Source organism: Carassius auratus, linkage group LG28B (assembly GCF_003368295.1).
Source record: "Carassius auratus strain Wakin linkage group LG28B, ASM336829v1, whole genome shotgun sequence".
In the NCBI taxonomy this organism is placed as follows: Eukaryota; Metazoa; Chordata; class Actinopteri; order Cypriniformes; family Cyprinidae; genus Carassius; species Carassius auratus.
In genome coordinates, this window is record NC_039293.1 from 9,442,202 (window position 1) to 9,463,867 (window position 21,666).

A 21,666-nucleotide genomic window follows, 5' to 3' on the forward strand; every position below is an offset into this window, starting at 1 on the left:
GTCCTTCTCCTCTATCAAGTTAATAGAGTTATCAGGATGAGTTCAAATATTTTTATTTATATTCTGTCATGTTTACAAGTATAATACGTCTTCTAAACTACGGGTATTTAAACATTTATTCCACTGCCCAGTGTACTTACATTAACCATACATCACTTCAAAGACAATTTTAAATAAGGGATGAGTCAAATCTATTGAACACAGCCTTATATTTCTAAGGAAAGCATATAGTGCATGCACATAATCAAAACAGCGTCTGTCTGTACATAAGCCAAATAAACAAGTGCAACTAACCACTGTGACATGACTCTGGGTGGGATTCAGTACATTCATACCAACACATGCATTAAATGGAAAGTTCATCCAAAAATGACCATTCTGTCATTACTCATTCTAAAACTGTGAATGTTATTCACCAATGTCTTTTCAGTAGCTTCCCCCAAATCCAAAACTGGAAAAACACTTTTGGATATAAAATAAAAAAATTAGATCCATTATTTTTGGAGTAATAAATGCACTGATACAGAATGAAAAGATATCTGTATTTATCAAGAAAAATATGCAAAGTTTAACGAAAGAATTTTACCCAAATGTTTTTTTTATTATTATAATTATTATTATTATTTTCAATTTTAAGAAACAGTTGCTTATTAAGAACCGTTTATTGAAAAGTGTTTTGGATTAAACTATCCCCAATATATTTTGTGTCAGCCAAAAATGTTATTTAGTGGCTCTTTGAAACAGGACTCTTTTAATATTAAGTTTACAGTGATTTTTTTTTTTCAGTTATGTCTATAGCTCTTTATAAAATACAGATGTTGACAAAGCAGTTTCACAAAGATAAACAGCCAAACAACATAATCAATTATGAAACTCATGTATGGAGACAATTCAGATTATACTTAAAAGCAGCTCTAAAAGACAAAACTGTCAATAATTCAGAAAAAAATTACAATCTTTTTATCTTCAAGAAGATATTGATGTATAATTGAATTTTTCTAAGAAACAATAAAAATGTGACTTGTAAGACCATTTGTTGTGTAATTAATAAAGGCTAACACAATACACTTTATTCTTTGTGCTTGTAAATGCTATATTATCTTTTTGCATATTTAAAAAAAAAAAGAAGATATTTTGAAAAATGTCGTAAGTATTTTTTGGTCCACACAATGGAAGTAACTGGGGTCCAAAGTTATGTTTTAGACCTCATAGATTTTCACTTTAACGGTAAAGAAAGCAAGTCGATGTGATAGTTAGTATATGATGACAGAAACATTACCTACCAAAAAACACTACTGATTTCAATTACATCATTTATGATTTATAAATAAAAAATACTGTCCACAATGGCGGAAGTCATTTTCCAAGTATATCCATTTAACACAGAGGACAATATTATTGCTCAAAGGTTCCTCATTATCACATGTTTTAAGCATGAACTTAGTCTCAGATGTTTCTAGGAAACATTTGCGTTCAAACTCAGATCTCTGACCAGTGAATGCACAACTTCTGAAACTCAAGGAGATACATGTGAGGGTCTATTTCTCAGGAGACACATCAGAGACGTATGAGACTCCTCCACTCAATCTCATGTGCTCTTGGAGAAACTCTTGAGCCGTGAGTGAGATCTTCTCATGTGCTGCAGTGTGGTGTTACAGTAGCAGACGGCTGCGGTCAGGATCTAAGTAAAACCAGTCGTCTGGTGTTTTCTCCGGCCGCAGGAGCAATGATATAATGGAGGTATCGGGTCCCTGCGGCCTCTGTCCTGCTGCATTTAGAGGACAGAGACGTTCTGCTGTAATCACTGCAAATAGCTGCAATCAGACGGCGTTCCAGCTCTTATATTTTCTGCCTTATGTATTTACAGAGGAGACATGAGGAGAAAATGACTCTAGTGGCACATCTCAAGTGACCGACGCAAAAAAAACTATGGTCAAATACAGACAGCGATAGAGACTCTGACTCCCCCTTCTGGAGGAAGATGATTATCATACTTTATAAGGCATTCTCAACTCAGTCATCATTCATCAAGATTTATGCATTTGGATCATGCAGTTAATAAAATGTCTTGCATATTTGTCAGTCATGCATTAATATTTTTTTTTAATTATTATTATTTCTGCAGTCAAAAAAAGTACAGTTTATTATTAACTAAATTAATTTGCATCTGTATGATTTTATTTAAATCATTGTTTTTTATGCAATTATTCAAAATTAGAATCAACATAAATCTGTTCCAAAATTCTGAAGTATCGATAGTTTTTCTTACTCTCTGATTCCAAAATAATAATATATTAGTTATATAATTTCTTACGTAGCTTCTTTCATAAATCCCTGCACAAATCCAAATGAGTTGCCGGCGGAAACACTTTGTTTTCCATATTCAATTAGTTCAAATGAGACTGAAACTGGATTTATTGATAAACATAAAAATCTGATCACTGTGTATTTAAAACACGTTCAGTTTATTACTAATGCATAAATCTGACCTGCTTTATTTATTTACGACTGACAAATATGCAGCACATTACGTTTATTAGTTTGTTTAATGTAAAACTTTTGTAATCCAAATGGATGGAAATTTTATATGCAATTAAATACATAAATCTTAAATTTAGACCTAAATATTTTTTTGTCTGTTCAATTCTGTATGGCGGTGACATTATTTGTTGCTCACTTACCGTTCAATAATCGCAATATGCTTTGTTCTTTGATACTTTTGATATGAAACAAAGTATTATCTTTCACATAATGTCCATTTTATGTTAACAAACAACAGTGTTTTGGCGCTCTTTAAGGTGGTGCGCGTTGTAGTTCAAGTGGCACGTGAAATGATTAGCTCCTGCTTTTTACTAATAGTTAAAACAGGAAATAAACATGAATGAATATCAGATGATGTTGAAAGAAACGGTACAACTTACTGAAATGTGTTGTGCCTCATGTGATTCAACCATGGAGACGTAAGCAGCCCGTATGTCACGTGACCTGATTTTACCTCAGGAATCATTTCATGTCCACCGCTGGTTAATAAAACAACTTTTTTAGGACAGCCACTGTTGAAATGTTTACATTTCAAAAACAAATTGGAGTAAAAACTAATATCATTAAAAAGTTTATAATTACGTTTTTATAATCTGTGTGTTAATTATTATCTATAAATAAAATAGAAACTGTTTAACAACCACCCCGAGCACCATGGCAACCACTGAACTGCCCAGAATACCATAGCAACTGTTTAACAACCACCCCGAACACCACGGCAACCACTGAACTGTTTAGAATACCCTAGCAACTGTTTAACAACCACACTGAACACCCCGGCAACCACTGAACTGACCAGAACACCCTAGCAACTGTTTAACAACCACGCTGAACACCTTGGCAACCACTGAACTGCCCAGAACACCCTAGCAACTGTTTAACAACCACGCTGAACACCCCGGCAACCACTGAACTGCCCAGAACACCCTAGCAACTGTTTAACAACCACGCTGAACACCTTGGCAACCACTGAACTGCCCAGAACACCCTAGCAACTGTTTAACAACCACGCTGAACACCCCGGCAACCACTGAACTGCCCAGAACACCCTGGCAACTGTTTAACAACCACGCTGAACACCTTGGCAACCACTGAACTGACCAGAACACCCTAGCAACTGTTTAACAACCACCCGAACACCTCTGCAAACACTGAACTGACCAGAACACCCTAGCAACTGTTTAACAACCACGCTGAACACCCCGGCAACCACTGAACTGCCCAGAACACCCTAGCAACTGTGTAACAACCACCCTGAACACCACGGCAACCACTGAACTGCCCAGAACACCCTAGCAACTGTGTAACAACCACCCCGAACACCACAGCAACCACTGAACTCCCCAGAACACCCTAGCAACTGTTTAACAACCACACTGAACACCCCGGCAACCACTGAACTGCCCAGAACACCCTAGCAACTGTTTAACCACCCCAAACACCCCGGCAACCACTGAACTGCCCAGAACACCCTAGCAACTGTGTAACAACCACCCCGAACACCACAGCAACCACTGAACTCCCCAGAACACCCTAGCAACTGTTTAACAACCACACTGAACACCCCGGCAACCACTGAACTGCCCAGAACACCCTAGCAACTGTTTAACCACCCCAAACACCCCGGCAACCACTGAACTGCCCAGAACACCCTAGCAACTGTTTAAGAACCACCCCGAACACCCCGGCAACCACCTAACTGCCCAGAACACCCTAGCAACTGCTTCCCCATAGCATCCATAATGTGTCTAAAACCATATAACGCATTGCTAACTGCTTTGTTAAAGCTATGGGTAGTTAAGCAGAATACTTTGGAAATTCAAAGTTCTAGCAACCATTTAAAAAAGACCCTAGCAACATTGGGCAGTGAGTTCTACAATATAAAGTTTTTCTTACTCTCTGAGCCCATGATAATAAGAAGAAGAATCCCAGTATACTTTCTTACGTAGCTTCTCTGATAAATCTCAGCACAAATCCAAAGGAGTTACCTGCATAAACACTTTGTTTGGACTCCTATAAACTGGCAGCAGATCCTGAACTCTCCTCGTCGCCAGAGCGGTTAAGATTTCAACAATGCAAAGCATATGCTTATGAAAATAATTACCTAACCTTGAGTTCAGGGGCTTCTTGGCTGCAGATAGAGGGGCCAGACACAGCGCCAGGTAACATCTGCAATTATAACCTCCATCAAAACTCACTGCATGCGCATGATGCTGTAGAAAAAAACACCATAAAAGCCTATTCAGCATCAGGATGCCGGTTCCCAGAGGCCCTCTATCTCTAATTGTAATCTATTAAGAATCACAAAAGCTGCAGACGAGAACGTTTCTGAGAGGAGTGTGTGTTCAGACAGACGGGCACCTGGGAAATCGGAGGAGGTTTTCAGACAGACCGGGAGAAGTGTATCGCTTTCTGAAGCTAATTAGTCCTGTATATGACCAATCAGAAGAAATACAACAGCTGGCCAAGAAATATATTTTCCTTGCACTGGTGAAGGACAGCCAGTGGAAAGAAGCGGTGCAGTACCTGATGTTATTCAAGAGCAGCGTTCAGGGATCAGATGTGGGACAAATATAGACCATCTCAAAGATCTCAGCTTCAGTGTTTCCTCCAGCTCAAATCGACACATATGCATTAAGAGCTCAGCCAAGAAAAACATTCTCAAGGGTCGATCTCACAGAGAAGCTTACATTTAACCCCAGAATAAAACGAAAAATGAACTAATTATATTTTGTATATGCTATGACTATATTTAGGACCATTTTAAGGTTTTGATCTTGTTTTCATGACAGCACAAACTGCCCAAAATTACTGCATTCAGTTTAGGCTAGAGAATACTGTACAGTAATATTTCATCTTTTGGACTCAAATACATAATCATGTAGTTTTACAGGCATTTTAAAGTCAGTTTTTACCACAATCTGTGTCAAACACTAATAAAGAAAAAAAAACTCCATTCTTTAACTGCATTCAAAGGCCAAACACCAGTTTATTGCAATAAGACATTTGCAATAATGAAGAGGTTGAGGAAGAATGTACAGAATGTTATTTTATCTTTAATTTTCAGCACGGCGAGTTTAAGAGGTAGAGATGTCAAAAGAAGAAAGAAAAACAACAGAACCAGAGGAAAACAAAACACCAAAAGACACAATGAAACTACGAAGTGTTAAAATGGAGTCAAAGGCAATGTCATTGCATTTCCTAACAATAAAACCTCTATTTCCTTCTAACAGAAACTTATCAATAAACACCAGCAGATATTAACGGCCTGGATTGCATCAAAGTGCTTTTAAAACTGCGGTTACAATATCAAACACATCATTCATTCACTGTATCATTCAGATTCATGCAGTGTGTCGTGCATAGTTTCATTTTGCATGTCCAAACTGCACAAAACTGGCATTTAATAGTCTTGATTATAATTATGAGACAGATTTTGCATATCAAAATTATATTTTAACAGCCTTTTTTTTCTGTTCTCAGTATTAACACGTAAACGGCACACAATTTTGATTCCAGACGTGAATGTAGACATTACACTTTGCATGCAAATATTCATCAATATACAGTAGTCGCATCTCTGTTTTCTAGCAATTGTCATAAATGTGATTTATGCGTGATCCTGATAGTCAGTTCTGTTTAAAAGTTTCTGCAAAGTATTAGAAATATAATTACACTTCTACATCACGTTACATTAATTGTTAAAATCGACCATTAAAATAAAACCAGTGTGAACTTTAGTGTCTTTGTAAAATCGCAGCCCTTGAGTCCACCAGCAGAGGGCGCTGGATCACTATAATGCATCACGCCCATCTGCAGAGGCTCATGGGAAGGGACTCATTCAGCACCAGTACATGCTAAAACATCTTGTAATATATACAGTAAGTGCATGATTGTGTTCAGTTGTTGGGGGTGACAAAGGAAACTATAGCATTAGTATTATATAACTCTTCAGAACACATACTGTGACCCTCATGCTTATTTGGACACTTAAACCTAAATGTTTTTTTGTTTCTTCTGCTCACTGAGGCTGCATTTATTTGATTTTAAACTACAGTAAAATGTCTAAATATTTTTACGATTAAAAATGACTTTTCTATGTGAATATATGTTAAAATGTAATTTATTTCAGTGATCAAAGCTGTATTTTCAGCATCATTGCTCCAGTCTTCAGATCACATGATCCTTCAGAAACCATACTGATGATCTGCTCCTTAAGAAACATTTCTGATTATTAGCAATGTGAAAACAGTCATGCTGCTTCATATTTGTGTGGAAAACCTATCAAAAAGTTTTACTTTTGAGCAAGGAAGCATTAAATTGAAGTGTGACATTTATAACGTAAGAAGAGTGACATTTCAAATGAATGGTGATTTTGACATTTCAATTCATCAAAAAACACTGAAAAAATTTATCCATAAAAATATTAGGCATCAGAAACTGTTTGCAACATTGATAATAAGAACAATTATTGATAATTGAATACCAAAAATAATTGAGCAGCAAGTCAGTATATTAGTGATTTTTAAAGGATCATGTGACTGAAGTAATGATGCTGAAAAACAGTTTTGATCACTGAAATCAATTACATTTTACAATATATTTACACATAATAAGGTTCTCAGACAGCAAATCAACTCAAATGTTCCCGGCTCCAGAAAGGTAGTAAATACATCAGTAAAACAGTCCATGTGACATCAGTGGCTCAAATTCAGTTTTGAGATGCTACGAGAATATTTTATTTTTTTTTGTGCAAAGAAAACAAAAATAACAATATACTCAACCATTCTTCTCCCGAGTTATGTCTTCCACCAATGTGGAGACTACCCAAGAACGTACTGGATGTAATCAGCATAGTTTACGTTCAGGGGGAAAGTGCGCCAATGAACGTAATGTGCGTTGTTTACACTTAGGGGAAAGCATGCGTATGCATTGTAAAACAGCCTAAAACGGCAGAAGACATAACTCGGGAGAAGAATGATCGAGTAAATTGTTATTTTGGTTTTCTTTGCACAAAAAAATAAATAAAAGTATTCTCATAGCCTCGTAAAACTGAAGTTGAGCCACTGATGTATTTATTACATTTACTATATTTCTGGAGCTGGAACATTTCAGTTGCATTGCCGTCTATGGAAGCTCTCAGGTTGCATTAAAAATATCTTAATTTGTGTTCAGAAGATGAACGATGGTCTTACAATTTGGATTGACATGAGGGTGAGTAATTAATGACAGAATTTTCATTTCGGGGTAAACGAAACCTCTAACAAACAAATACATACAAAGACAACAAAAGAACAATAATGAAGGACTCCAGACTCCAGTTTTCTCCGATCACCACACAAACAGCAGTACGTCTACCCAGAATGCCCTCCTGACAGGAAACAGAAGCTGGAGCATCACTTGCTGTTATTGCAGTAGCTGCTGTAGTTACTGCAGGCCTTCTTCATGTCGGTGAGGAAAGCAGGGACGCCCGTCTGAGAGCAAAACACATGCATCAGCACGCTCACCTCATCACGGATCACAGCAGAAATCAACAGCGCTCACCTTCGCCGCCCAGTTCACCAGCCACGACGGGATCATTCCTCCAGGATTGTCAAAGTAGTTCATAAACACTGCAACACCATTCAGAAGCAACGCTGTTATTATTCATTCAGCTTCAGGACGAGAGTGTGTTCGAGGTGTGTTTGTACCTTTGGTGCCGCCGGAGCCGTCGCTCTCCATGGCCAGACTCTGCTTGTAGTCTTTGACCCGGATCACGCCCCTCTTCTCTGGACACTGAGACACAGACCAGCTCTTGGCTAACACCACACAGATCTTACGTCCCCCCACGTCCAGATCCCGGCGCTCCCGCACGTACACATACTGAAGAGAGTTAAGACACAGCACAACACTTCTACAGACATTCATATTATAACACAAGAAACACATTTGGGTTTCTAAAGAAGGGGACTTGAGCATTATCGACAGAGACAAAGAGAAAGCAAGCTGTTATGATTTCTACTTTAGTATTTGAGGCTGATTTAAGCTTATACAGACATGCCATAATTCCTCAAATTGAAAATATATTTAAACCAACTGAAATGAATAAGAGCAATTTGTTTTGAAATTGTTAAAATGCTGCATATTGTTTTTAGAAATTGCTTATGTTGAATCTGTTAACGTGCATCTGTCTATTCGCGCACACACACTGTATGAGTGTTTGTAGGATACATCTCTGTTGGACAGAGGTAGTGGATATTTCACTTCCCAGTATATGGCTTTCTGTCCGCCGTAGTCCTTCTCGTGCAGCTCTGAGGACGACACACACACACAAGAAATAAAATAATAATTCTTTATATGTGAGTAAAATAACCGGTTTATCCCTAATTAAATGTACACTACGAGGGGTAATGTGTGGATGAATCTGAATGCAAGCCTATTAAATGTGATTTTAGAGACACTGCGTGCTTCAAGCTGAGGCGGGAGTTCGGGGAGGATCCTTTTCTCTTCCAGCGTGACACAGAGAGACGTCCCGTTGGCCCTGCATTAAACCCACATCTGAACCTCTACTCAACTCTTTCTCTCATGTACACCAGGTCCATCCTCCAACATCTAAACAACAGAAGACTGGAGGACAAACACTTCACGTCAAAGTTCATAACAGATTAATAATATAAAACAGACTGGATTGGCCAGGCTGCCATCAAATCTTTCAAAGGAGTTAGAGAAGTAAACTATATACAATTGAGCAGAATTGAGTTACTATAGTTCACTAAAACTTCAAACATTTCCCTCAGTTGATATTTTCAGTTAATATTTTAATACAATTACTCAAACCTTAACTAAAAAAAAAAAAAAAAAAAAGATTTAATAGAAAGGTTTTTTTTATATTTTTTATAATTAGTCGAAATTACATTTCAACTAATGGCCAAAGCAACATTTCTAATTTCCCAACATAATGTACTAAGATAATTAGAACTAAAACAAATGTAAAATACATATAAATACATATTAAACAAAGTTAAAATTTATAAAAATGTATAACAAATTAATGATTATTAATAAAATAATTAATACAATTTAGATTAATTAAAATAAAATTTAAAAGACTTAAACTTATTTAATTTAGGCCTATTGCCAAGGCAACATTTCTAATTTTCTTTTAGTTTAACTTACTGTACTCAAACTACTAAAACTGACTGAAAAAATAAAATTTATTAAATAATATAACATTTTATATATATATATATATATATATATATATATATATATATATATATATATATATATATATATATATAGAGAGAGAGAGAGAGAGAGAGAGAGAGAGAGAGAGAGAGAGATAGATAGATAGAGAGATAGAGAGGCCCTATATATTAAAAACTGCATGTACACATTTAACAAAAAGGATTAACACTTAAAATAAAAACAGAAAACACATTAAACTTTAACTGAAAGAAAATAAAATATTTAAAAAAATAAACATTTTATTTTAGCAAGCTGCGTAGAAAAACAATAAAAATTCAAAATGACAAAAACAAAACAAAATGAGTAACTTAACTTAAAATAAGAAACAAAAATAAAACTTAATATAAAGTAATATTAAATATATTAAAAAAATGTTTTATTTTGGCCATTTGATAAATACACACACAAAGACTAAAACCAAAATTAAAACGAAAACTAAAAAAATATATATATAAAAAAATAAAACGGACTGCCAATAATGAGAAGCACTATAATAGTTTCTGGATAGGCTCACAGACGGTTTGTTTCAGGTCTGAACGGTTCACGGGTGTATCTAGTGTGAAAACCATGATGTATTCAGCAAACAAGGGTGGAGGCCAAGGCGTTTACGTGTGATTATAATCACAAGCCATTCTTGACGGATTTAACACAAAGCACATTTCAGCGCTCTGGTGGTCTCACACAATACTCACACCAGCAATTCAAAGACAAAGCATGAGGAAAACGACTGCTTTCAGTGAAATCAAATCACACATGAGCCACGCAAAACTACAGAGAAGAGAGACGGAACAAAAACTACTGCAGATTACTTGAAGAAAAACCATACTGGAGTGCAAAGTCATAAAAATTAAAAAATACGCGTAAGTGACTTATGCAATGGAGAGCTGGAGGTGGATTTGTGTCTATAAAGCAGGGTTTGGGTGGGATTTCACAAACAAGCCCCCACAGGAAAAGAGCACCTCCATCAGGACTGCAGCACAGACACATGAGGCTCTTCACGAGAGATCAGCTCAAACACATGCACGTCTGGAGCCACTCCACCCAACACACACACGTTCACGCTCCGCTTGTGTTTGAGGGAAATACACCACCCAACCCAGGAAAAACTACAGAGATGATTACATTACACATACAGTTTCTCAACAAACACACTCTCATGCAAACACAAAATAAGTCCAGGATGAGAAAAATAAAAAAAAAGCTTGTTGAAATACACAATGCATTGTGGAGATTGAGATGATGTGACGGTGATGTAGAGCAGATCTTCTGGGCCGCAAAAACTGATTTCACATCTCGAACCAGAGCACGAACACGGGCCGAGGTGACGAAGAGGAATAGTTCCCAGATCCAAAGAGAAGACATCCAGCTCCTTATTGATCATTTTAAACATGAACTTGCCTTAAATGGACATCTCATGGAGTGATATTGAAATAAAATAGAAATTGGTTCTTCAAAATATTAATAAAAGTCTATCTCAACGACACCAAAAAAAGCTGACATGAATATGCACACACAAACAGACAAAAAAAAAGACAACTATAATGACCAAAAACAAGGTGTGTGTGTGGGGGGGGCGGGTGATTTTTATTTTTTTTAAAGGTCCACACTGATTAACTATTGCATCCATAAAAGTCAGATTATGCAAGCGAAGTACTGTAGCTTGCAGTTTTGTATGCACTGTAAGTGAAGCCACATACTAAAATGCTACACAAGGCATGAACTTGGTGCTCTGCTATTCGATTGTTACTTATTAACACTTTTGATTAAACAGTAAAAGCTGCTGAGCTTCTATGATGCCAAACAAAAAAGAATGGGTTTCAAAGTACAAACCTGTTCAGCGAACAAAAATCTGATCCTGGGTCAGTTTCTGCCTTTCACGTGACTATGACTGACCTTAAACAGATCTGATTCTGGATCAGTCTACTGAGAAACTCCTGTGTGGCTACACTGTATATATAAAGCACATCACTATAGGACAATCTACACACATACAAACTACTGAATAAACACAGCACTGGATCAATCGAAACACTAAACTACGAGACCTATACGTGCATTTACCTGCAAATCTGACTCAATCTGACCACCAGCAATGGGAGGAACTTCAAAATACGGAAAAAACATTAGACAGGTGCAATACAAATAAAACACAAGCCCTATGACACATTTCAAGTTTGTTATAGCTCCGTGAAGCTAAATGTGGACATTTTGAACACCAGTACAAGCGCAAGTTGACATTTTTTAACCAAAACAGAAGCCTATTGAGCTGTTCAGCTTTAGAAATGGGTGGATCCACCGTAATCTCTTCAGAGATGATTCACAACTTCAGGAATCTGTCTAAACCTGCTTTACAAGTAGTTTAACACTGAAGTACAAACTAACGTAACTCTGAGACTGAAGGGTTTTTAGTTTTGATGTAATGAAGGCGATCCGGATTACATGTAATCTAGTTACAAGTATCAGACTAGTTACTTTTCGATTACACAATTACATTACAAACACGATAAAATGCACAAATATTTCTTATTTATATGTAAATTCGCTCTCTCTCTTTCTCTCTGTTTAGGTCAGCTGAACCTCTTTTACCTAATACATATTTTATATTTTTATATCAATATGGCACAACACGATAAATAAGTTAGGTCAAATGTAATCTAAACGTAGTCTGATTATTTAACCCAAAATGTGTAATGTGATGGATTAAGTCACTGCCTACTGTACTATTTGTCATGTATTGGACTACAGTTTGTAAGTAATCTAGCCAGCTCTGAACGATGTTCGGCTGTGAAAGATCAACAAGTCCCACTCATAATTACCTTTGACATAGGAGTCCCACTGTTTCCTGTAGTTCAGATCCATGTAGACATCTGCGCAGAGATCTGGAGCGCAGCCGGTCAGAGAACCGAAGACTTTGTACTCGTACAGACCCGTTTCCTGTCGAACACAAATGACGACCAGATGAGAGCCAGAGCCTGTAACACTGAACAAGCCCCATGGTATATAAGACTCATGTGTGTGATGTTATGGATGCACGAGGGGGGAAACTGATCCCCATGCATGCGGACAGCATCTCTTGAATGCATCAGTCATGCTTGCTCTTGCTTGTGTGTTTTCACTTAAAAATCACTAAAACATGTGGATCTGAAGTCATTTCATTTGCAGCGAGGCAACTTTGAAATACTAGGTAGCCTATGTATTTAATAAAACACTATGAAATCAGCCAATTTCTACAACACATATTGTCATTTCACACACATATATTTATATATATACAAAATGTTAAACTCAAGTGAACATTCTAGGGCTAATTTATTTTTAAAAGCCATTTTTTCTAATATGAAACCATTACTCATAATACAATATGATTTTAAAAATAAATAAATATGATTATAATGGAATTTTACGTTTAGAGGACAGAAATGTCAAAAAATTATTCTATTTCAACTAGAACTAGAAGAGTATGTTTATCTATAGAAAACAACTGTGTATTATGCATTTTATTTTCTAGAACACAAACATGTTTAGCATCATTTAAATAATAGTTTTATTACTATTTATAATTTTTTAAATATATTTTCCATTTATTTTAGTTAAAATAATTTTTGTAATTTGTATTTATGTATATTTTTTATGATTTTTTTTTTATTAAGTTTTATTTTTCGTACACAAAGTTACACTAAATAAAAACATATAGAGATATATTCATTCATTCGTTCAACGCTTAACATTATGTTTTTAGATTTAGTTGTAATAACCCTGGAACACAACACAGATCTGTTGCTTTTAAAGTCAGTTTGAAGCGTATACATTCTACCATTATGTTATTACGCACAGCTCAATACTATACACACGAATGTATGTTCTTTGTGCATTTTAACATATGTATAATCAAAAACAGCCACTGCAATATGTTAGACAGTAGCCTATATACTTGGTTTATGTTGTGTGTAAGGCTGTGATGCACAGTAACGCGGAAGACAGATCGCTTTGCTGCGTTGTTTTGATAGTCATGTCATTCGTCCTACATTCACCTTGCTGTAGAGTCGGTATATTTTGACGTTCATGGTCTCGGTGAAGAACTCCCATCCTCCGTCGAGCTGCGGCTCGTCCAGCTCGGTCCAGGCCTGCTGGACCTCCTCATCGCTGAAGAGCAGAGCCATACTGCTACTGTACTGCTGCTGCTGCTGCGTCCACCAGAGTCATGTGACCACCGGCGCTGCTGACGTCAGAGCGCAGCTGACCGCGCCACGTGCTCGCGCGCTCACGCATGAAGCCACACTAAATGAATTTTAGATATGTACCGTACATATATGAACATCCAGCTTTTCTTCTATATAAAATAAGTATATGAAAAGTATACAGCATGTTTTGTATTTTATTTAGAATTATATTAATGTTTAATTTTTAATTTAATATATTTAATATAATGTATTATTATATCATTTATACATTGTATGACATTTCACTATATTTCATAATACGAAATATAATGTATTAATGCATCATTTTTTAAGTTGAATGTGCAGCCATCTATTTATATTCACAAAATAAACACTGACAGGGTCATCAAATGTATATTTGGTTATATGTTATTAACAAACAAGATAATTACTTTTTTTTTTTTTTGGAATAGTTTTTATGAATATCTTAATATAATACTTTATGAATAAATTAATTGTATATTTTGTTTAGTACCACAAAGCAGGTCATAATGTACAGTCAACTGGCCATAATCTCAAAATAAACGCTGATATATAAACTATAAACACAAAATTAATCAAAGAGACAATTCATTTATTTTATATTTTTATCTAACATTTTATATTAGATTTTTTTTAAATTCTATTTAGTATTTAATTTACTTTGTATATAGCATTTTTGTTTTACTTTTTGTATTTTATTTTCCATTTATCATAATGTTTTGGTTTGTTTTTATGTTGTAAGAGATCATGTACAGTCAGGCAGTCATGTATGAGCATCTGTTAGTAACCCAATAGCATTTGATGTCAGATGATACTCCATACCTGCAGACCAGCTCAAATATTTATACTTCACCAGATTCATAACAAAATGCTTCAACTGCATAACATAAGCTCAATCGATTGCTTTAATGCTGCAGAACTTGCAGCTAAATGACAAAACTCCCAGAGGCCTCTGCTGTCAGTCACAGAAATCAGACATGGTGCATTTGAGGAAAGATTTCCTCCGGGAAGGAAGACTGCAGACAACACCCTGTATCAAATTACAAGACAAAAAGAAGAAGAAAAACGCACTGATGCTTGAGTCTCATGTGCATGTGTTTGAGAGCAGAAGACAAATCCCAAACACATTCAAATGTACGTCATCCACAAACACTCATTCAGGCACTCAGTATACTGTATATATCATGTCAGATGTTTGAATGAATAATGTGCATTTATATTCATTTTTATCATTTTTACTATGTACTTTTAAATGCCAGTAATATATATATATATAGGCAACCTTAAATGCCCTGAAAGTTGTTTTGGCTAAAAGTGTCTTCCACATAAATAACTGTTAATTGCATTTGTATTTATATATGCACCAAGAAAATGTAGGTTATTAGGCTGCTTTTGTAAAAGTGTGAAATTCATTTATTGTAAGATATATATTTTAATACACTAAAACGGAAACCAAAACACACACATCATGAGCCATCTTCATTTTGGGATGCTTTTAAAACACATCGGCAAACATTTGGCTGAGATACAACTATTTGAAAATTTGGAATCTGAGGATGCAAACAACAACAACAACAAAATCGACATATTGAGAAAACGGCCTTTAAAGTTGTCCAAATGAAGTTCTTAGCATCGCATATTACTAATCAAAAATGTGGTTCTTATATATTTACAGTAGGAAATTTACTAAATATATTCAATAACATGATCTTTATTTAATATCATAATGATTTTTGGTATAACAGAAAAATCTATCATTTTGACCCATACAATGTTTTGTTGGCTTTTTGCAACAAATTCACCACAGTGTTTTCAGACTGGTTTTGTGCTCCATGGTCACATATCACAAAAGCAGATTTTACAGTATACAAAATAGTCCATGAAATGGTCAAATCTGCCGCTTACGCTCCTCCCCCTGAGTTCAGACTGAAGCAGTTTTAGTTCACATGGAGGAGGAGAAACACAGACGCTCATCTAGTGAATGAGGGCCCCACACACACAGAGAGAGAGAGTCAGTCTCTCACAGGAGATCTTCACCAGCACACTGTGTTTGGAGTATACCGGGACATTCACGTCTTTAGTTTGCTGAACGGGATCTTTGGAGTGCAGGATGGAAAACACGTGTGAGGTGAGTGACTTGACCCCACTCTCAGATTACCTTCATGCACGCACCAAACTTACCATGCAATATTATTTCACACTCACATGTAGGATTTACATGAGTAACAGTGAATTAGTATATTGGTAAAGTTGCTGCACGTTTCTGCAGCCTTCATGCATGCATTTTCTGACATACACTGTAAAAAAAAAGCTGCAAATAAAACAACTATTATAGATTTTTCTTACAAGAAATACAATTTCAGTCTAGAACAAGAGTGTTAAGAGATCTAAGAGTCTTAAGTGAGTGAATATATATGCATACTCACTGCAATTCAATAAAACTAATATTGAAAACTGTAAATATAATGATAAAAACTGTTTTAAGTGACCAAAACTGATGTTTTAACATATAAAGTCACTTCTGTAGCATTACAAATATAAAGCAATAAATATAGGCTATAAGCCATATTCAATGCACAAATGCATTTAAACTAATACCAACCTTCGTGATAAATCTGAAAGGCTCAAATACATACTACTACAAGTATCAGATTGATATTTTATGACTTTCATCTAGTTTCATGAGAACTGATGAACCAAATTTAAAAAAAGAAAAATTGCTGCTTCCATTTTGTAAAAATGATAAGAAAATTCAATTTTCAGATTGTATAAATGAGTCTGCCCATCTATTTTATTGTATGTTTTTGCTTTAAAGAAAAAACTTTTCTACTTTGGATAACAGTTTTCTGAATATTGCATTTTCAGTTTTGGGTAAAATCTAAAATGCGGTTTCTGTCAGTTTCTACATTGTAAAAGCTCATTTACTGCTTTATTTTTTATTTTTTTAAGCATAATTCAATTGGGTGCATAAGTAATTTCAACTTAATTGTACTAATCCTACTTAAAAATCGAATTGAATCTTGTATTTAAATAAAAAATGAAGTTAAAATCGGTTAAATTGATTTAATGAGTTAAAGTAGTGCGGAGACTTGTTACCATGACTTTATCATACCATGTTCACAGTGCACTGGGTCACTGAAGAAGATCTAATGGAAAAGTGTTGAAGTGGATCTAAACAGCGACTGAGGGTTGAAATCCAGGCCAAATGTTGCAGCTGTAATGTGTATCGTTCAGAGCGGAGAGAGTCGCGGGCGTTTGGCAGATCTGCTGACCCTCTTAAGAAAAAGCCCCTTGAGAGATGGCTGTTAATTTATCCGGCGCTCGTGTTTCACGGGCCGGTCTGTAATGTCACACGCCGAGCTCTCCAGGGAATGTGGCAGCTCTCTCTGCGTCATTCAGACGCCGCTCCAAAAGCAGATCCGGGGGGCTCTTCCCGTCTGAAAACCAAAACAACTCTAAAGTCCCAGCGTTTACTCACTATACTTCTCAAACATCGGGATAAGGGTTTGTTTAGATCGCTAGCACTTACACTTAGTATTAAACCAGCTCGTGTGCTCCAGGTATATATAATATATATAATTTAATATATATTATATAATTTAATAAACAATTCTTGTCATTACTATTTATTATTTTGTTTTTTATTAATTAAAACAATTTTAGTTTTAGTTTTAGTTAACAACAATGCACCTGAACAACAGATTTTTTTCTCTCTCTTTCTCTTTATCATGCCTTTGTAAAGCTTTATGAACAAACTTTGCTTTTTTGCTTTTCTCCTAGGTGTGGAAACCGGCACAGTAGAGCGTATTGACGGCTCAGACGGCGGCCGATGCCCCAAAACACGCTGACCCTTGACCCTGCGATGCCCACCGAGCTGCTGAAAGACACCATGACGATCCCCGGAGCTCCTGAGCGAATCCTGCAAGAGAAAAGCAACAACAACGAGCCTCCTCAGCTGCAGCCGCTAGCCATCACCATCGCCCTGGTCAACGAGGGCCAGCTGACGGCAGCCACCGGCGGAGCAGAGCTGTCCTGCTACCGCTGCACCGTGCCCTTCGGCGTGGTGGTCCTGATCGCAGGCATCGTGGTGACGGCTGTCGCGTACAGCTTCAACTCTCACGGCTCCACCATATCTTACTTCGGACTGGTGCTGCTCTCAGCCGGCCTGGTGCTGCTCGCCCTGAGCGCCGTTTGCTGGAAGGTGCGGATGGAGAGAAAGAAAGAGAGGAGACGAGAGAGTCAGACGGCACTGGTGGCCCATCAGAGGAGCATCTTACCCTGATTCCACACAAGCATGAACTCAGAAACCTTCACGATGAACGAGTCGATGCGTCATCCAGATGTTTTGCGTCAGGTCGGACCATAAATTGTAAAAAAAGATGGATGACTCATGTCCGCTTCCTTCCACTAGAAGCCAAACAGAGATTGTCTTACTAGAGAGACGAGAGGGTCTGTATTACTTACTATTAGGGAAAGCGTATTGGCATTTACCGGAAGCATTAGCATTAGCTGTTACACTTTTTGCCTTTTTCAGACTTGCCTTCTAGTGATGTTCCCGTGCAGATGACATCATTGACGCCACATCCTGTTTGTAAAGCATCAAATAACTTTTCAGAAAAACGAACACTTGAACATATATCTGAGTGATAAGAACTACCGGAAGATATGGAAGCTGTCTTTTCTGAAGTGCAATTCGTTTTTTTTTTTAGTTCGGCTCATGTCCCATTGGTTAACATGGAGGGGGCGGGGTTTATTAGTTATACTGTAGCCGGCCACCAGAGGGCGATTGAGAAAATTATGATTCGAAGCACCATGTTTGGGACAGTTTACAGAACATTGGCCTCAGGGAGTGACAAGACTCCATTTTTAATAGTATCAAATAACTTAACTAAAAACGAACTTGTGTAGAAAAACGAATACTTAAACATGCATCAGAGTGAAAAGACGGAAACCATCTTCGATTGGCCTGGTTTTGCTCGAGTTCCATTGGTTTACATGGAAAGGGTCTATCCTGCATCTAAAAGATCTATATATAAAGATCTATACTGCAGCAAGCCACCAGGTCAAACAACACTGATGGCCCATCGGAGGAGCAGCTTCTCCTGATCTGACAAAAGCAGGAACTCCGAAACCTTCATGATCAACAAATCAAAGCGTCATGTTTTAGCTTCACTTTTCAAGATGTGTGTGGCACACTTGGGTGAGACAAACTGAACGCTGTCTGAGAAATCGGAATTAAAGTATTCCACAAATGGCTCTTAGAATGAGAATTCCGGACAGTTAATGGAGACAAAACTCACAGCTGCATGTGTTCAGATGTCTAGATACAGCTGCATTGCAAAACAATTATTTTTCTAATATTTACTTTCTCAAGTATCCCTTTTGCTACTTCTCAAACTTCAGGTTGGATGCTTGTTTAGATCCCTGACTGCAGTTTGTAACTCGCCATGCATCCTATAAACCAACAAATTCCCAGTACACCTTAGCTACAAACCTAACAACACACACTTGAAACACCCAGAATGCACTTAGAACCACTTAACAACAAATCACTAGCAACTGCATAGAAACTCACTAGCAACTGGAAAATCAACGCTGCAAAAAAAAAAAGAAAAAGAAAAAAAAAATACCATTTTGATTTCGTCACAAATGGCCAAAAATTCCTAAATCAGGATACATTTACTTAAGAAAAATGAATATTAAGGTATCAAAATTAAGTGAATTTATGATTAAAACAAGAAAAGCGTTCTATCAATGGGTTAAGAAAAATAGTTTTCTTTTTGAATTTTTTTTTTTTTTACCCTATACAGGTGTATATTTGTTTCTTGTTTTAAGCATAAACTCACTTTATTTTCATAATTGTTTCAGAAAACAAAATTCTATCATTATTTACTGTTTTACCAAACCTTTACGTATTTCTTTCATCCTGTGGAACAAATATATAAGATATTTTGAAGAAAACTTTAATTAATTGTATTTTTTTTTTTTAAGATAAGTGGAAGTCAATGGGAACTGAAACTATTTGGAAAATTAAAAAAAAATAATAATAATAAACTTTTTTTTTTTTTCTGAATTAGAATTTTCAGAATTTTCAATTTCCAGAATGTTCAGTTTCAGTTTCCATTATCTTTTTTTTCTATATAAAGGAAGTCAATGGGAATGGAAACGGTTTGGCTACGAATATTCTTCAAACTGTCTTCTTTTATTTTCTGCAGCATAAAGAAAGTTTGCGATGACATGAATTTTAATTTTTGAACTATCCCATTAATATCTTCAGTTATTTTGATTTAAGAATGTTTATATATTGTATAATTTTAGCGTCCTCAAATACAAACTCAAGTAGTTTCTGACGCAGTGCTAGCTGACCTTTAATGTGGTTCATAAGCGCATTCTTTCTTTCTTTCTCTTTGTTTTCTTTCTCTCCATCTCTTTTGCCTGTCAAGCAGGGCCATTTGGTTAGCTGAGACGTGAGCCAATGCAAAGCATCAAAATTAAGACAAGTTACCGCTGCGCAAACCCAGGGATGGGAAGTGGCATATTAATCCACGGCTGCTTCCTGTCCGGGTGGATTAATGGAAAGAGACACTTTGAGACATAAAGGAAAGGGAGGAAAATGAGGAAATGAAGAACAATGATTTCTGACACCCAGATACTTTATATGTCACTATTGTGGACGCATGGTACTTATATCACTAGTATTATGAAATATAAACAGCAATGGGCTGGAAAACCAGACGTTATTTTCTTTTATTGAATTTATTTTGTATTTCAGACTATGAGGACAGACCAACACGCTCTTACTCGAGCAGTGATTTATGACTTTCTGTGAAGTAACTTAAAAACACAGTTAATCACATTTAAGATTTTATGTGATTTTTGTGTATTTGATCATGCAAATTGTGAATTGTTGATTTCAGGTGCTTATTAATGTTTCCCAATTCAGTTTCAGATTTCTGATTTTAATAGTAATTTCTTCAATTATGTCTGTAAAAATGTTATATTTGATAGATGCTGGCAGAACTATTTTTAATAAACCTCTGTGAAACTAAAAAAAATTATCTCAATGATTTCAAAAATCATTTGAATCATTTCACCAACTAATTTATATGTAAACGCTGAAACTCAAAGCAACTGTTACATTAAAGTTGAATATGTAGTTACTGTTCAATTTGATTAAATGCTGAACTGAAGTTTAAGTTGAGACTGAATCATTATCTCTGCAGTTGATTTAGAGCAGACTGGCTTTAATTATTTCTCCATTCACTCGTGCTGTTTGTTTGAAGTGGTTTGGGTTTGGTTGAAAGACGCCAGCCTAACGTAAAAAGCTTTCTCGTGTGAGATGCTGCGATTAAAACTTTCAATAATGAATGGAAGGAAATGTTTCTTTCTTTCTTTTACAATGAGCTCAGCTGCGCTCCACATCTGCACTGTGTATTGTGTGCACATGTATGCGATCGGCTGTGTCCAAACTTCACTGCTTATGTGGTTGAGAATTTGAAAGGCAGATTTTTTTTAAAAGCACCTATTATACAAAATTCACTCAGAAGAGTAGAGTAAACTTTTATAGTTACCTACACAATGTGCATAAAATTTCAATAAAATGTATCATCAAATTAAATTTATGCATTTAGCAGACGCTTTTATCCAAAGCGACTTACAGTGCATTCAGGCTAACATTTTTTACCTAACGTGTTCC

The 21,666-nt window shown here is 36.1% G+C and overlaps 2 protein-coding genes across 2 annotated transcripts; one reads left to right on the forward strand and one right to left on the reverse strand.

Moving 5' to 3' along the window:
- Positions 1-7,827: 7,827 nt before the first annotated feature.
- LOC113067461 (phosphatidylcholine transfer protein-like) lies at positions 7,828-13,928 on the reverse strand. The gene is made up of 6 exons (XM_026239883.1): positions 13,800-13,928; positions 12,585-12,702; positions 8,752-8,831; positions 8,232-8,403; positions 8,086-8,153; positions 7,828-8,015 (listed from the first exon to the last, which is right to left on the reverse strand). The coding sequence occupies exons 1-6, from the start codon at positions 13,926-13,928 to the stop codon at positions 7,938-7,940; spliced, it is 645 nt and encodes a 214-aa protein (XP_026095668.1). The 3' UTR covers positions 7,828-7,937.
- A 1,996-nt stretch (positions 13,929-15,924) lies between these two features.
- LOC113067471 (transmembrane protein 100-like) lies at positions 15,925-18,481 on the forward strand. Its single transcript, XM_026239892.1, has 2 exons — positions 15,925-16,098; positions 17,751-18,481. The coding sequence occupies exon 2, from the start codon at positions 17,800-17,802 to the stop codon at positions 18,250-18,252; it is 453 nt and encodes a 150-aa protein (XP_026095677.1). The 5' UTR covers positions 15,925-16,098; positions 17,751-17,799; the 3' UTR covers positions 18,253-18,481.
- The last annotated feature ends 3,185 nt before the right edge of the window (positions 18,482-21,666 follow it).

Coding starts and splice junctions, on each gene's coding strand:
- LOC113067461 (XM_026239883.1), bottom strand. CDS start 13,928: ATGGCTCTGCTCTTCAGCGATGAGGAGGTCCAGCAGGCCTGGACCGAG. Junction 12,703..13,799: donor TATACCGACTCTACAGCAAG/GTGAATGTAGGA, acceptor TGTGTTCGACAG/GAAACGGGTCTGTACGAGTA. Junction 8,832..12,584: donor GTGGGACTCCTATGTCAAAG/GTAATTATGAGT, acceptor TGTCGTCCTCAG/AGCTGCACGAGAAGGACTAC.
- LOC113067471 (XM_026239892.1), top strand. CDS start 17,800: ATGCCCCAAAACACGCTGACCCTTGACCCTGCGATGCCCACCGAGCTG.